Source organism: Pipra filicauda, unplaced genomic scaffold (genome assembly GCF_003945595.2).
Source record: "Pipra filicauda isolate LSUMZ 115617 unplaced genomic scaffold, ASM394559v2 scaffold676_size161992_pilon, whole genome shotgun sequence".
In the NCBI taxonomy this organism is placed as follows: Eukaryota; Metazoa; Chordata; class Aves; order Passeriformes; family Pipridae; genus Pipra; species Pipra filicauda.
In genome coordinates this window covers 96,232-111,195 of record NW_024104838.1, presented here as the reverse complement: position 1 = coordinate 111,195, position 14,964 = coordinate 96,232, and the positions used below count along the sequence as shown (strand labels likewise).

Below are 14,964 nucleotides of genomic sequence, written 5' to 3'. Positions count from 1 at the left end.
CTTTCTCACAACAACTTTGCTCTTTCTCAAAACAGCCCAGTTCTTTCCCACAACAGTCCCGAGCACCTGCTCTTATTTTTCTCTCATGTTGATGTTCTTCCCAACCACTCTTGTTCAAAACAGGTCCTTGTTCTCATGAGACAGTGCTCCTGTTCTCATGAGACAGTGTTCTCTGTTCCCACAGGACAGCTTCTTCAGGATGCATCAGTATGTTGTCAGGATCAGGGCCTCCATTTTCAGTCCTCTCTTTTCAGTCCATCTCAGGGGTATACTTTGATCTGGTCAACATCTATTGTTTCATCAGTATGTGCCAAGGTGCTGATGGACCCGCTGTCACCCGTGACATGCCATCACTAAAACCTGCAGGACAAAATGATTTATGCACTAGTCTTGTCCATGCAGTGCAAACATGGACTCCTGAGCTGGTCATTTATGTCCCTCCTTGGAGGGAAGAACAAGCCCAATGGCCTGGGGTGAGAGGCCAGTGCTGGGAGCCGCGCTGGCTGTGCCAGGGCACTGCTGGGTGCTCCCACCCTGAGCACTCCCCCCCTTGTGCTGGTCACTGCTGTTTTCCTCTGCAGGGCGTTGTGTTGGGCACATCCTGGAGAGCAAAGTGGAAAGCAGATGGAAGCTTTGAGGCCCCGGCCTGAGGAGATGCCCCTGCAGGATGGCAGTGCTGCTGCAGAGGTCAGCTCTGTGCCAGCAGTGCCCGTGGCTGTCCCTGCCTGCAGTCCCTGGACAGTCCTGCAGCAGGACTGGCACCGACTGCCAGATCACTGAGGCCTCCAACAACACAGGGCTCTGCAGGACAGTGTGGAAGGGAAGGGAGAGGAGGCCATGGAGGAGAAGGGCTGCTGCTCCCTGGCAGTGCTGCTCTGCTGGGACTCTTTTGTGGCCCAGCTCTGCACAGAGGCACCGACCCTGCAGCTGCAGAGAAGTCAGAGAGGAAAGATGTCAGGCAAACAAGTCAATGCAGAGTTCTTTATTTGGTTTAAGCAAACAGCAAGTACAATTCCCAATTTGTACAGCCTCTGGACCAGGTTACAAAGGCAAACATTGAATTGAAAATGGTCTTTATATATGTATCTTTATATGTGTATTTATATATAAAGAGTTTTTGGTGTGAACAAATTCTCACAAAAATAATACAACTACCAGGAGCAAAAAATAAAGAAGATATGTGTTGCAGTACGAATTCTTAATCACACAGCAGACATAAGAAGTTATCTTATCCAGAAACCTTGAGATTTAAACACAGGGAAGCCTGTTTACATTTACTCTCTGATATTGTTACACTATCTTTTAAGTTGACTTCTAGACTCCAGAGGTAAATCCCTTTTATCAGTCTGTTTACCCCATCTGCCTTGTGGTTTTGATTTATGTGCAACTTTACTTTTAATACTACAAGTGAAAATTCTGTAGCAAGAAGGCCCTTTTTTCAAGGTAATGTACAGCTTTTTATATACCTGAAATGGAAAGAAATATCTGTTTATCTGTTTAAAGAAAAATATCTCCCTAGACCTTTAACCCCAGCCATCAATGGAATGCTTGCCCTGCTTTTCCAAACCCCTATATATAGCTAAAGTTATGTCAAATAAAGTATTCAGCTTTGTACCCACAAACTGGATCATCCATTTTCATTCAAACCGTCTCAGATATGTTGGGCCTTTAATGAAATCCATAACAGGATTGGCCTTTAATGAGGTAGATAACATGCAGACAAAGGAGAGTTTGTTGCTCCTGAAAAACATCCAGTTATCATTTTCCTCAAGGCATCCTTGAGCTCCTGGTTCCTGAGGCTGTAGATGAGGGGGTTCAGTGCTGAAGGTACCACTGAGTACAGAACTCATAGTGCCAGATCCAGGGATGGGGAGGAGATGGAGGGGGGCTTCAGGTAGGCAAAGAATGAGGTGCTGAGGAACAGGGAGACCACAGCCAGGTGAGGGAGGCACGTGGAAAAGGCTTTGTGCTGTCCCTGCTGAGAGGGGATCCTGAGCACAGCCCTGAAGATCTGCACATAGGAGAAAACAATGAAAATGAAACAACCAAATCCTAAACAGGCGCTAAACATAAGAAGCCCAGTTTCCCTGCGGTAACCTGAGTGTGAGCAGGAGAGCTTGAGGATGTGTGGGATTTCACAGAAGAACTGGCCCAGGGCATTGCCCTGGCACAGGGGCAGGGAAAATGTATTGGCTGTGTGCAGCAGAGCAGTGAGAAAGCCAGTGGCCCAGGCAGCTGCTGCCATGTGGGCACAAGCTCTGCTGCCCAGGAGGGTCCCGTAGTGCAGGGGTTTGCAGATGGCAACGTAGCGGTCGTAGCACATGATGGTGAGGAGGAAATACTCTGCTGAGATGAAGAAGAAAAAGAAAAAAGACCTGGGCAACACATCCCAAGTAGGAGATGGTTGTGGTGTTCTGGAGGGAGTTGTGCATGGCTTTGGGGACAGTGGTGCAGATGCAGCCCAGGTCTGTGAGGGAGAGGTTGAGCAGGAAGAAGCCCATGGGGGTGTGCAGGTGGTGGTCGCAGGCTACGGCGCTGAGGATGAGGCCGTTGGCCAGGAGGGCAGCCAGGGAGATGGCCAGGAAGAGCCAGAAGTGCAGGAGCTGCAGCTCCCGCCTGTCTGCCAATGCCAGGAGGAGGAACTGGGCCATGGAGCTGCTGTTGGACATTTGCTCTTTCCTCAGAGTATTTTGATCTGTTGAGGAGGAAAAGTCACTGCTGAGTTAGACCAGGCTTCTGCAGCCAAACATTACCCGTCTCAGCCACCCCACTCTCAGGCTCTCTCTCCTCTCTCAGATCTCCCTGCAGCTCCCTCCCCTGAGCTCTGCCTTTTGCTGGTTGAGGGAAACATTGGAGGCAGGAACTCTCTGATGGGCTCCCAAGGACTCCTTCTTGCTCTGCTGGAGAGGGAACTTGGAATGCAGGGTGATCTCAAATTAAATGTACTCGTGATACATCCAAGAGCTTCTCAGCTTTGCTGTTTGCAATTTGCCCAAAAGAAGGACTGAGCTGAGGGAATTCTTTGGATTTGTTCACCCACTTGCACCTGCCACACTTAGGAGTGGTTGTGGAGGTTTGAAATCCCTGACATTTCTATTGCACTGCAGGTCAAGTCTTGTGGGTTCTGAGGGGCACAGGGACGGTCCCTTAGTGCAGAGAGAAGAGCTGCTCTGCCCATCAGTCCTCTGCTCAGCTGCCCTGTGCTGGCAGCTTGGAGCTGGAGGAGCATCACACTCAACTGTTCCCCTCCAGAGAAACTGCCCAGAGATCCAGGAATCCATGTCCAAAGAACAGACTGACCCACTCCTCACCTTTTCATCTCTCCCCTCCCAGAGTGAGACACAAAATGCTCCTTGCAGCTGCCCAGAGCATTTGCATGGATTTAGCACTGAGGAGTTTTCTCCATGGGGATCCTGTGCAGCACAGAGATGCTATGGCAGAGCTGTGCCCTTCTGGAGGGCACCTGCAGCCCTGCAGGACACCCAGGCAAACAGCTGAATACCCTGAAGGTGCCTGGAGGGCACTTGGGCACTTGGCTCCCACAGACACAGCCCCACAGCAGCACCCAAAGGGTTTGTGTCTGCACAGGAATCTGTCCCCCAAAAACCACACACTGGCTCAGAAAACCCAGTGGTGAGAACAGGGACAGCCCAGGCAGCAGGGGATGGCAGTGAAATGCCACAGTGCTGCTGCCAAGGGAGGAGGGACACAGAGAGACAGCTGGAAATCAGGGCCCTGTCCTTGCCTGGGCTCTGGCTGCTGCAGGGCAATGCCCAGCCCAGCCCCCGTGGGCCTGAGGGCACAGGCTCTGCTTAGGCTGGGAAAGGAGCCCAGGCAGGAGCTGCTCAGGGAAGGGGTCTGTGCCACAGGGACAGCAGGGAGGGGCCCCCATCCCCCTGCCCAGCCCTTGTGGCAGCAGCTCCCTCTCCCTGCCTGCCTGTCTCTGGGTGAGGAGCTGTTCCTGCCAGCAGCCCCTGCCTGTGCCCAGCTCAGCTCCCTGCCAGTGCTGCCAGAGCCATCCCCAGCCCAGTGCCCAGGGGCAGCTCTGCCTGGGCAGGGGCTGCAGAGCAGATCCCAGAGCCCCTGCGGTGGCTGGGAAGGGGGAGGTGTTCTGGGGGGATGTGCTTCCTGAGAAGGGCCCCTGGAAGTGGAGGAGGTGGAGCTGAAGCTGTGAGGAGCCCTGAGCCTGCAGCTGAAGGGCCCTGCCCTGCCCTGCCCTGCCCTGAGGGGTCACTCCTTCCACCCCCCCTTCTCCCTGCAGGGCCGTGGCAGCTCCTTGGCTGGGCTGAGAGCTGCCCCTGGCAGGCAGCAGAGTCCCTGCCCCAGCACACAGAGCCCTGGGGGCAGGACCCTGCTCTGCCCCACAGCCCTGGGCACCCCTGGCTGCACCCCCACCTTCCCACCCCACAGCCAGCCCTGGCACAGGGAACCTTCTGGCCCTGGGCCTCTGAGGGAGCAGCAGCAAGTCCTGCTCTGCAGCAGCTTCTCCTGCTGCACCCCAGCAAATCCAGCAGAGCCATCCTGACAGCTCCTGCCACTGCTGCCATTTGGCAGCTGGCAGAGGCACTTGCAGGAAGTCACCTGCACTGCTCTGCAGCCACAGCCTGACCGTGGCAAAGGGCTGGCAAGGTTCCTGCCCTGAGCAGCTCTGCCCTGTCCTCCCAGCCCAGGATCCCTTGAACCTCCTGCTCCCTTCTCCTCTCTGCCCTTGCTGCCTGCAGCTCCTGCCCTGCTCTGCCATATGGCCACTTCCCCTGCACTGCAGCAACTGGGAGAGTCCTGCTGAAAGATCCTGGAAGCTGTGGGATGTGCCAGCTTGAGGAGATGCCTCCAGGAAGGGAAGCTGAACTTTCCTACAGCCAGAGAATTCTTCCTGGGAAGGTTTCTCCTGTGGTGAGAGCTCAGTCACCTCCCAGCCCAGGCTGCCTCTCATCTCTGTTCCTTCTCTCCTGTGCCCTGGGTGCTGCAGGCAGAGCCCTGAGCCCTGCTGGGCTGTGCAGAGGAGCTGCTCCTGGGCAGAGCTGTCTCTTTGAAGCTCTTCTTTGTTGCCAGGAGCTCCCTGTGTGCCAGGAGCCCGGCCCAGCTCAGCAGCACAGCAACAGCCCCAGGCAGCCCTTTCTCTGCCCCTCTGGGCTCCTCCAGCTGTCCCTGGGGCTCCAGGGGAACCTGCTGGCACACAGCTGAAGGAAATAATGATGGTCCTTCTCTCAGCTGGGCACAGACACTTCTTTCAGCACTGTCATTTCTCCAAACAGACACAGAGTTAAGTTCAAGAGGCCCCTTTTCATGTCCCATCCTTAGACAGGAAACCCAGACAGTGCCCAGGAGGGATCTCCTTCACCTGCATTGAGGGAAGGGACTCAGCTGAGTCAACAGAGGTGTCTCCTTGTGGCTCTGCAGACCTGGAGCCAGAAGGACAATCAGCTCCCTGCACAACCCCCATGGGCTGGGATTCCTCCTGCCCCAGCTCAGTGGGCCCAAAACAGGCCCCTGCAGGTGACTCCTTGTCCCAGTTCCCATGGGAATGAAGGAAGACCAAAGCCAGGAGTGACCTGCTGGGACACAAACCCCTGGTTCCTTCTGAGGGGCCAGAGGTGACCGAGATTCCTGCTGGGAACTGCAGGCTCCAATGGAGCAGTTCCTAGGGACAGGGCAGCAGCTGTGGGATCTTCTTGGAGGCTGCTGGGACATTGCTTTGGCCAACTTCAGTGACAGAAGGTGCCCACATGTAGGACAGGGGAACCTGTCACTGTTCCTTCTGTCCAGGGCAGCCCCTAGAGGTGCTCAGGTGACCAAATGGAGTCAGGTGGCACAGGGAGAGAGGTCTCTCTCCTGTTCTTTATCAGGGTATTTTCTACATGTGCTCAGAGTACAATGGCAGTTGTCTCCTGGACATCCCTTCACTGCTGAACCTAATTGAGGGCAGCTGAGCCTGGATTGAACAGCCAAAGAGGGGCCTGTAGTGCCAGGGGAGGTGCCAGGGCTCTGCAGCACAAGTGCAGCAGCTGCCCTGGACAGCACAGGGCCTGTGCAGGAAGCCCGTCCCCATTCCCAGCAGTTGTGGGACAGGCACCACCCAGGGCTTCTCAGACACACTGGGGGCCTTTGGGGCAGGGAGTGAATCCCAGCCCTGCAGGGACACAAAGGCTGTCCCTTCTCTGCCCAGCCAAGGCCGGGCCAGGCACGAGTCCAAATCCCATCAGCCCAGGCTGTCCACACTTGTTTCCTCCCTCTGCTGGCTCTGCTCTCCCCCAGCATTTCAGCAGCATGTGCTGATCTCCTCAGGGATCAGGCCTGGGATTTTCCCCCTGGGCCTGAGTCCCAGCACGTCCCCCCCAAGGCCACTGTCAGCAAAGCCTCTGCACAGCCCAGCTCTCGGGGCTTTCAGAGCAGCTTTCCCCACTGCAAGTCTGTTCTGACCCCGGTGCCCCCACTGAGGGGCTGCAGCCAGACAGGCCCCAATGCCCTGCGTGTGGGGCACAGGAGGAGGAGCTGCAGCCCCAAGTCTCTCTTCATTCCACTTGCAGGCAATAACAGCCCAGGCCTGCTGAGACAGTTCCCAGGTTTTGGTGCTGTGATGGGTTGGGAGAGAAGGCCAAGGAGACCCAGGAGAGAAAGAGCAGGAGAGAGGTGTCCTCAGCGGGAAGGAGCTTCTTGGAGCTGTGGAGCTGCTCTGGGGGATGAAGGAATTGGGTGAACTTTTGTGGGTGAGGGTGAGAGGAGAGACTGGTTTGGGTGACCTTGTGGAGTGAGACAAAGAGCCCATTCCAGTTGGCTTTGATAACCCTGGAATTCACTGGAAAGGCACCAGGACAGGATGCAAAGAGTCCCAGAGGTTTGTGCAGGGTCTTGTTCAAGACAGCCCTTGGGACACAGGCCTTTAGAGCACAGCTGGCAGGTTGGTGGACAACAGGGAGGCTCATCTGCATCTGCTTCTGTCCAAGGGGAACCAAGAGGTTCCCTTAGAAACTGACCGTAGTGATGGGAATGTAGAATGTATGGTGGTTGCCATGGTAACTGACCATAGCAATGGGACTCTATGATGGTTGCCATGGTAACTAACCATAGCAATGGGAATGTATGGTGGTTGCCATGGTAACTGACTGTAGCGATGGCAACATATGATGGTTCCCATGGCAACCAACTGTAGCAATGGGAATGTATGATGGTTGCCATGGTAACTGACCATAGTGATGGAAAGTATGATGGTTGCCATGGCAACCAACTGTAGCAATGGGAATGTACGATGGTTGCCATGGTAACTGACCATAGCGATGGAAAGTATGATGGTTGCCATGGCAACCAACTGTAGCAATGGGAATGTATGATTGTTGCCATGGTAACTGACTGTAGAAACAGGAATTTCTGATGTTTGACATGGTAACTGACTGTAGTAAATGGAATGTAGAATGGTTGCCATGGTAACTGATCATAGCAACAGGAATGTATGATGGTTGCCATGGTAACTGGCTGTACCAGTGGGAAGTATGACGGTTGCCATGGTAACTGACCGTACCTCTGGGAGTTAGGCTGTTTGCCATGGTAACTGACGGTATAAACAGGAATATATGATGGTTGCCGTGGTAACCAACCATGGCAATGAGCATGTATGCTGGTTGCCATGGTAACCAACTGTAGCATTGGGAATGTGTGATGGGTACCTTGGTAACTGACCATAGGAATGGGAATGTTTGATGGTTGCCATAGTAACTGACCATAGCAATCTAACTATGATGGTTGCCATGGTAACTGACTGTAGCAATGGGAATGTATGATGGTTGCCATGGTAACCATCTATACTAATGGGAATGTATGATGGTTGCCATGGTAACTGACTGTAGCAATGGGAATGTTTGATGGTTGCCATGGTAACTGACCAAAGGAATGGGAATGTATGCCGTTTGCCACGCTAACTGATTGTAGCAGTGGGAAGTATGATGGTTGCCATGGTAACTGACCATAACAATTGGAATTTATAATGGTTGTCATGGTAACCAACCATAGCAATGGGAGTGTATGATGGTTTCCATGGTAACCAACTGTACCATGGGAATGTATGATGGTTGCCACGGTAACTGAGCATAGCAATGGGAATGTGTGCTGTTTGCCATGGGAACTAATTGTAGCAGTGGGAAGTATGATGGTTGCCTTGGTGACTGACTATAGCAACGGGAACGTATGATGGTTGCCATGGTACCTGACCGTAACAACGGGAAAGTATGATGGTTACCATGGTATCTGACTGTAACAACAGGAATGTATGATGGTTACCATGGTAACTGACTGTAACAACGGGAATGTATGATGGTTACCATGGTAACTGGCTGTAGTAAGGGGAATGTATGATGGTTGCCATGGTAACCAACCATACCATCGGGAGGTATGATCGTTGTCAGGGTAACTCAGCATAGGAACAGGAATGTATAATGGCTGTCATGGTAAACAACTGTAGCAACGGGAATTTATGATGGTTGCCATGGTAACTGACCTTAGAAATTGAAATATATGATGGTTGCCATGGTAACTGACCGTAGCAGTGGGAGGTATGATGGTTGCCATGGTAACTGACTGTAGTAGTAGGACGTACGATGGTTGCCATGGTAACTGACTGTAGCAACGCAACTGTATGATGGTTGCCATGGTAACTGACCATAGCAACGGGAATGGATGATGGTTGCCATGGTAACTGACTGTGGTAGTGGGACGTATGGTGGTTTCCATGGTAACTGAACATAGTAACAGGAATGTATGGTGGTTGCCATAATAACCGACTGCAGAAACGGGAATGTATGGTGGTTGCCATGGTAACCGATTGTAACCGTCGGGAAGTATGATGGTTGCAATGGAAACTGACAATAGCAATGGAAATGTATGCTGGTTGCCATGGTAACTGACCATAGCAATGCGACTGTATGATGGTTGCCATGGTAACTGATTATAGCCACGGGAATTTATGATGTTTGCCATGGTAACCAACAATAGCAATGGGAATGTGTGATCGTTGCCGTGGTAACTGATCATTGCAATGGGAATGTGTGCTGGTTGCCATGGTAACTGACCGTAGCAATAGGGTTTTATGATGGTTGCCATGGTAACCAACCATAGAAATAAGAATATGTGCTGGTTGCCATGGTTACTGACTGTAGCAGTGGCAGTGTATAATGGTTGCCATGATAACCTACTGTAGAAAAGAGAATGTATGATGGTGTCCATGGTAACTGACTGTAGCAATGGGGATGTATGCTGGTTGCCATGGTAACTGAGCATAGCAACAGGAATGTATACTGGTTGCCATGGTAACTGACTGTAGCAACACAACTGTATGATGGTTGCCATGGTAACTGACCATAACAATGGGAATGTATGAGGGTTGCCATGGTAACTGAGCATATCGACAGGAATGTATGATTTTTTCCATGGTAACTGACTGTAGCAGCACAACTGTGTGATGGTTGCCATGGTAACCGACCATAGCAACAGGACTGTGTGAGGTTTCCATGGTAACTGACCATGGCAAGGGGGCTCAGTGGCATTGCCCACGGCTCCCACTTCTGCAAATTGGCTTCTCCTTCAGCAGCCTCAGCCACTCGTCGTGGGGGCCCCCACACAGCAGCTTCCCACCTCCGTGAGGGTCTGCAGCAGCCCAGGGTTCCTTTGACCCCACAAGGTCTTGCAGTGCCCTGATGACCCCTTGATTCCGTGAGGCTCCACAGTGTCCCAGGCTCTCCCTGCTTCCACGAATTTCCCCAGTGTCCCAGGTTTCCTTTGGTTCCATGAGACCCAGATGTGAAGCTGTGGCCCCTTGATTCCATGAGGTTTTGCAGTGTCACGAGGGCTCCTTTCTGCTGTCAAGTTCTGCACAGTCTCGGGGTTCCTCTGCTTTCAGGAGGTTCCACAGTGTCCCGATGGCCCCTTGATTCCAGGACAATCCCAAACATCCCAGGCTTCCTTTGGTTCTAGGAAGTCCTGCGTGTCAAAATGGCCCCTTGATGCCATGAGTTTTCACAGTGTCCCCATTTTCCCTTGCTTCCATGAGGACCTGCACTGTCACAACGCTCCCTTGATTCCATGAGGTTCCAGTCTCCCAGGGCTTCTTCATCTCCATGAGACTCCGCAGGGTCACAATGGTCCCTTGATTCTGTGAGATTCCACAGTGTCCCAGGATTCCTTTGCTTCCCTGGGCCCTGCAGAGTCAGAATGGACTCTTGATTCCATGAGTTTCCATGGTGTCAAAATGGCCCCTTGATTCTGGGAGGTTCCACAGCATCCCAAGATTCCTTTGGATCCACAAGGCCCAGGAGTGCCACAATGGCCCCTTGATTCCATGAGGTTCTTCAGTGTCACAGTGGCCCTTTGTTTCTAGGAGGTTCCACAGTGTCCAAGGATTCCTTTGGTTCCATGAAGCCCTGCAGTGACACAATGTTGATTCTGTGCCATTCTGCAGGGTCACAAAGTGTCACGTCCCAGGTTTCCTTTTACCCTCGAGCTGTGGCAGATGGCACCCAACGTGGTTCCACGAGATTCCTCAGTGTCCCAGGCTTCCCTTGGTTCCATGAGGTCCTGCAGGGTCACAAGCACCCCTTGATCCCATGTGGTTTCCCACTGTCCCAGGTTTCATTTTATTCCATGAGGCCCTGCAATGTCACAATGGCCACACAATTCCATGAGGTTCCGCAGTGTCACAATGACCCATTGATTCCATGAAGTTCCAAACTGTCCCAGGGTTTCTTTGCTTCCAGGAGGACCCCGTGTCACACTGGTCACTTGATTCCAGGAGATTCTGCAGTCTCCCAGGTTTCCTTCAGATCCAGGAGGCCCTCCAGTGTCAGAGTGGCTCTTTGATTCCATGAAGTTCCACACTCTCCCAGAATTCCTCCAGTTCCATGAGCATCGCAGGGTCTCAATAGGCCCTTGACTCCATGAGGTTCCAAACTGTCCCAGGGTTCCTTTGGTTCCATGAGACCCTGAAGTGTCACAACAGCTCATTGATTCCCTGACTTTCTCTGGTGTCACAATGACCCCCTTGATTCCAACAAAGGCACCCTATCTAAATTTGTTCTTTGCAAACTGTCCTTGCTGTCACCTCCTGGCAGTGGCTTCATGGCCCCTGTCAGAGCCAGCCCTGTCCCTGCACTGACCCAGCTCTGCTGCCCCACAGATGCTGGATCAGGAGGGGAAGGCCCACGGTGCAGGGCAGTGCACTGGGACTCATCCTGGAAGGGACCTCAGGAGGTTTCTGGGCCAAACCAAAGAACAGCCAGTGGAGAAAGGGACACAGGGATGGGCAGTTTGTGTGCTCTGCCACGTCAGGGGGAGATGTAGAGCTACAGAGACAACCAGCCCATGTGGATTCTGTCCATATTTGCCCTTTGCACACAGTGAGTCACACACTGAAGTTACAAGTTCCCTTGATCCACAGAGGGAGGAAAAGGGAGAAAGGGAATGAATTTCGATGCTGTGAGGAGCTAAATCTGCACTCATCCCAATATTCTGGGCTTACAGGACCTTTATCAAACACCTTCTGCAGCATCTGTTCACTGGGCAAACATCTGTGTGGATGGCCAGGCCCAAGGAGTGGTGGGCAATGGAGTTCCATCCAGGGGTGTTCCCAGGGCTCAGCACTGGGCTCAGGGCACTTCAATCTCTTTCTCAAGGATCTGCACAAGGGCATCGAGTGCAGCCTCAGGCAGTTCCCAGGGCACACCAAGCTGGGGGGAGTGTTGATGTGCTGGAGGGCAGGAAGGCTCTGCAGAGGGATCTGGACAGGCTGGATCCATGGGCCCAGGCCACTTGGAGGAGGTTCAACAAGGCCAGGTGCCGGGTCCTGCCCTGGGGTCACAACCACCCCAAAGCCCTGACCATGCCCTGCAACTGGTCCCCACAGCCTGTCCTGTGTCCTTAATGCCTCCATTTCCAAGGACTCTGTGGGACGAGGGAGCTCTGTGCTCTGGGTACGGAGGGAGCTCCAAGTGCCACTGGAGTGGGAACCACAACTCCTCAGGTTTGTGTTCTTTGGGAGGGCTGGAACTGATGAGACTTAGAGCCACAGAAAGTTTCTCTTCATTGCCCACAAACAAAAAGTAAACACAATACAGTTTATAAACTTCCCAGCTCTTTCTACAGCTTTCCTCAGCCACAGTGAGCTGAAGAATGCCCGTCCTTGATGTCCTGGTGCCACAGCCCAGGGTGCTCCTGGCCTCCCTTGCTGCCAGGGCACACGGCTGCCTCCTGCCCAGCTCCCTGCCCACCCACAGCTTCTGACAGGGCTGCTCCCAGCCAGGCAGCTCCAGCTGTGCCATGGCCAGGCTGAGTCCCCTGCAGGGGCAGACACTGCCATTTGTCCCTCGGGGATTTCAGCAGGTTCCTGCCCAGACGTGCTCTCCTCCATCCTGAAGCCCTTCCCTGCCTGGGATGGAGCCCCATTGTGTTTGTGCAGGAATGGATCCATGGCCATCCTGCCACTGCCCCAATTGAATGCTGCACAAACGTCACTGCAGGCCCGACCCTGGATGCAGGAACAGTCTGGGAACTCCAGGCCTGCTGACATTCAGCAGAGCCAGTCGGGGTCCCAAAGAGCACAAGTGAGTGACTGCAACCCCTGCAGGTCTCTGGCATTGCTGGGGACAAATGCAGGAACTGCCAGGAGCTCTGCAGAGCCCTGACAGTGCCACTGCAATCCCAAGCTGCATTGCCCGGGGCAACCCTCAGCACAGCCAAGGCCACAACCCTTCCTGAAAGGTGTCCCTTCTGGGCAGGGCCAGGGGGACAAACCCCTCCATCTGTCCCTGCACATGTTGGGTCCAATTCTCAGCCCCCACTTAGGGACAAAGTCAGCCTACATTGGGTGTTTAGCTTTGCATTTGCTTCACTCTTTTGTGCTTCCAACACACACACCCCCCAGTCTGGGCAGAGTCTGGCCCCCCAAAGAACACAAGACCTGACTAGTTGTGGCTCCTGCTGCAGTGGCTGGAACTTGGGCCACAATCTGTGCCAGGAGCAGAGAGGTCCCTCCCCACAGAAACTTCTTGGCAATGGAGTTATTAGGAAAACAGGACAGGCTGTGGGGATCACTTGCAGGGCACAGCCAGGGACGTGTCTTGAGCATCCTCCTGTTTAACATGACCAGCTTTTTCAGCCTCTTTGCTCTCTCTTTTCTCATGCTTGGTCCTCCAGTGACCACTGTGATCCTACCCTTGCTTTGGTTCATTCCTAGACATCCCATGACAAGTCTTCCTCAGTCCCCAAATGTACTTTCTTGTTGCCCATCATGAGTCTCAGAGCCCAAGCATGAAAACCCCACCCACATTTGTGAGGTCATCCTGGGAGGCTCTGCCATTGACCCACTTGGTGAAGCCTTCACAGAGATATTTTGGAAGTGTCTTTGAATAATTTTTTTACCTTTTGGGCTTAGAATGGTTTCTCAAAAAACATGGCAATTCAGGTCCTCAACTTGGAAATTCTTTAGAGAAGGAGTTTGGGACTGAAAGTATCCCAGAAATATTTTGCTTAGAAGAGAGCTAAAAGGTCATCTGGTCCAAGTCCCTGGACGTGGGCAGTGACATCTTTTACTAATTCAGGTTACTCACTCTCCCTGACCTTGGACGAATGCAGGGATGGGACATCCACTTTTTGGAAATCTGCTTCAGTTCTTGCCACCCTGATTGTTAAATATTTCTTCCTATTATCAATATAAGACTCCAGTCTTTCAGTTCAAAGCCATTGCCCTGTGTTCTGCCACTACAGGCCTTGGTAAAACGTATCCCTGGGATTTCCTTAGACTATGAGCACCATGTGTTCATCTGCAAACACCTTGGAGAGTACCCAGAGATCTCCCAAGAAAAGATTTGGAGGCCTCAAGCCCATGACCACTCTGTAGGGACTAAGGAGCTCTGGGCTCCATGGTGTGGAGACTGAGGACAACAAAGAAGTAGCAAGAGAGGGCTTGAGGGGTGGTTTCAGAGATGGTGGATCCTTTTGTCAGAGCAGGAAACAGCATGAGAAACAAAGAAATAATGGCAAGTGCAGCTGGGGATGTCCAGGCTGGAAACAAAGAGAAAGAAGTTTCACTCTGAGGGCAATGGTGTGATGCAACACATCAGCCAGGAGGAGTCTGGATGAGGCCAAGGCTTTGTGTGTGCAGGAAGAGCCAGGGAGGACGCAGAGATGTCAGTGCAGGAAGGTGCCAGCCAGGTGGGGCAGCCGGGGGGATGACGACAGCCTGCAGGGAAAGGGGCAGGGCATGGACACCGTAGGACAGCCTGGGCTGGAGAGGAGACAGGGAGGGGGAGAAGCTGAAAGGCCCTGCCAGAGCCACCTTCTGCAGGCCTTTGGCCATGGCTGCTGTCTGTGCCCCTGAGGCCAGGAGGAGGGGAGTGCCCCTTGCAGCCCTGGGGCCTCATGGCCTCCTTGTCCCTGCTCAGCAGCCTGGCAGGTGCCACCCCATGGGCCTGCCCTTGGCATTGCACATCCCACATCCCAGTGCCCCAGGAATGAGGCAGGGACAGCATCTGCCTTCCCAGGGGCTGGGGGTCAGGGATTGGCCCTCTGGATTAAGGAAAAAAGTCAAGGTTTGTTCAGCATCAGAGCCACCTTTCCCTTGCTTGTCCATCCTTGTCATCACTGTCTGCAGATTTCTGCTCTAACTTGAACCTGGAGACATGCTCTCAGTTGTGTCCCTCAGTGAGACTCATTAGCACTACAAGAAACTTTAGTGTTTCAATCTCACTTTGACTTCCTCAAAAGTAGTTAAAACTGCCTCTCAGGAACTGAGTGTCATGTAAACAACCCCAAACCCCCTGAGGGTCATGAAATGCCTGGGGCTGTTGCTGTGCTGCTGAGCTGGGCCGGGCTCCTGGCACACAGGGAGCTCCTGGCAAGCAAGAAGAGCTTCAAAGAGACAGCTCTGCCCAGGAGCAGCTCCTCTGCACAGCCCAGCAGGGCTCAGGGCTCTGCCTGCAGCACCCA

General features: G+C 53.1%; 1 protein-coding gene across 1 annotated transcript; it reads right to left on the bottom strand.

The window, feature by feature from the left end:
• Positions 1–1,846: 1,846 nt before the first annotated feature.
• On the bottom strand, positions 1,847–2,323 carry LOC113992594 (olfactory receptor 14J1-like). Its single transcript, XM_027730070.2, has one exon. It carries the CDS (start codon positions 2,321–2,323, stop codon positions 1,847–1,849), a length of 477 nt encoding a protein of 158 aa, XP_027585871.2.
• Positions 2,324–14,964: the final 12,641 nt, after the last annotated feature.

What these genes read in the sequence shown, in the direction of transcription:
- LOC113992594 (XM_027730070.2), bottom strand. Translation starts at nt 2,323, where the DNA reads ATGTGCTACGACCGCTACGTTGCCATCTGCAAACCCCTGCACTACGGG.